This window comes from Otolemur garnettii, unplaced genomic scaffold (genome assembly GCF_000181295.1).
Source record: "Otolemur garnettii isolate 467f Iridium unplaced genomic scaffold, OtoGar3 scaffold00052, whole genome shotgun sequence".
Classification (NCBI taxonomy): Eukaryota; Metazoa; Chordata; class Mammalia; order Primates; family Galagidae; genus Otolemur; species Otolemur garnettii.
This window is the reverse complement of record NW_003852447.1, coordinates 322,444-323,963: the sequence shown is the minus strand read 5'-3', so window position 1 is coordinate 323,963 and position 1,520 is coordinate 322,444. Positions and strand designations below refer to the sequence as shown.

Here is a 1,520-nt window from a genome sequence, read left to right as displayed (position 1 = left end):
TGGTGAAATGTACAAAAATGTGAAGTTAGATGAAGTTAAACAACTCCCCAGAAAATGATGGACTATTCAAGCAATGAACAATACTCATATCTAGAGGAGACATGAGGGGCTTCAACAAGAATACCTTAAAAGGCACAGAGGGCTTCTCTCCGGAGGAATCTTCAAGCAGATACCTACTGGTACCTACTTGGAAGTTTTTAAGTATTACAAACAAGAAAAACTGTAAAAGTTATCAAGAAAAAAATATTTCTCTAATTCTGAATAGCAGTTATAATATTAAACTTCATAGTATCAAATTTCTATCAAAAAATAGTTGTATTGGGTAGTGCCTGTGGCTCAGTGAATAGGGTGTCAGCCCCATATACCGAGGGTGGTGAGTTCAAACCTAGCCCTGGCCAAACTGCAACAACAAAAAAAATAGTTGTATTCTTCCCCTTACATCAAATGAATACCAGATTTCTTCTTTTTCTTTCTGTAGAGTAAGGAGAAGCTCTTAAGATAGAATACCAGATTTCTAATAACACAGAAAGACTTTAAAAGGCCAAATTACCTTAGTTCCCTTTTTAACATATTTGGCATTGTCTTTTTCAATGTCATGCCATGATCTTATGGGTGTCTTCAATTCATCTCCAACCACCATTCCAGGCCCCTGAGTAGCAGGACCACCGATGAACATCATGATACGAGCCCCAGTATTGGGAAAAGTACACTATTGAGAAAAAGTAACTTGTCAAGAGTTTAAAGGAAAACAGAAAACATCATAGACACATGTGTTTGTTTGTGATAAATTTTTACATTCTTTCTAGATAAGAGAAAAGCAAATATTTTCTAATAGATAAAATTATTAAATGTTTAAATGGAATTCGAAAGCAAGGTGTTTGTTTGAATCACTTTTAGGAATACCCTACTATTTACAATAGAATTTTTAAAGAATATAAACTTAATCCCTATAAACAGGACATTTTTTCTGCTTAACTAGTCTTAAACTGAGAGAAGCAGAGAAAGAAGAAGAAGAGAGGGCAGTTTCTTCTGTTTTGTTAATTGTATGTTTTCTAGTATTTTCCTTTTTAGAGACATGGTATTGCTGTGCTGTCCATGCTGGACTTGAACTCTCATGCGCAAGTGATCCTCTTGCCTCAGCTTCTTGAGCAGTTGGGACTATAGGCACACACCACTGCACCTGGCTTTTCTGTTTTGTGGTGTTATTTTGCTTTTGTTTTCTATGTTTAAAGCATAAGTATAACTTATAGTTTAAGTTGATATATCAGTGGTTCTCAACCTTCCTAATGCCGCGGCCCATTAATACAGTTTCTGTGGGTCATGGACCTGCAGATTGAGAACCACTGTTATATACTGACCACTCCAATCTACTTACCCTTTCTCACAAGATGCCAGTGAAATATGAGAAAATGTGTTACTTTAAAAGTAAGTAAAACGGCTCGGAGCCTATAGCTCAACCAGCTAAGGCACCAGCCACGTACACCTAAGGTGGCGGGTTCGAATCCCCAGCCCGGACCCGC

General features: G+C 37.2%; 1 protein-coding gene across 1 annotated transcript in view; it reads right to left on the bottom strand.

Annotated features, from left to right (window-relative positions):
• SEC23A (Sec23 homolog A, coat complex II component) overlaps positions 1 to 1,520 on the bottom strand; it is a 63,768-nt gene that overhangs the window by 44,942 nt on the left and 17,306 nt on the right. The window contains exon 8 of the mRNA XM_012806437.2: positions 551 to 709. Coding sequence (XP_012661891.1) covers positions 551 to 709 — 159 coding nt within the window. The remainder of the gene's footprint in view (positions 1 to 550; positions 710 to 1,520) is intronic.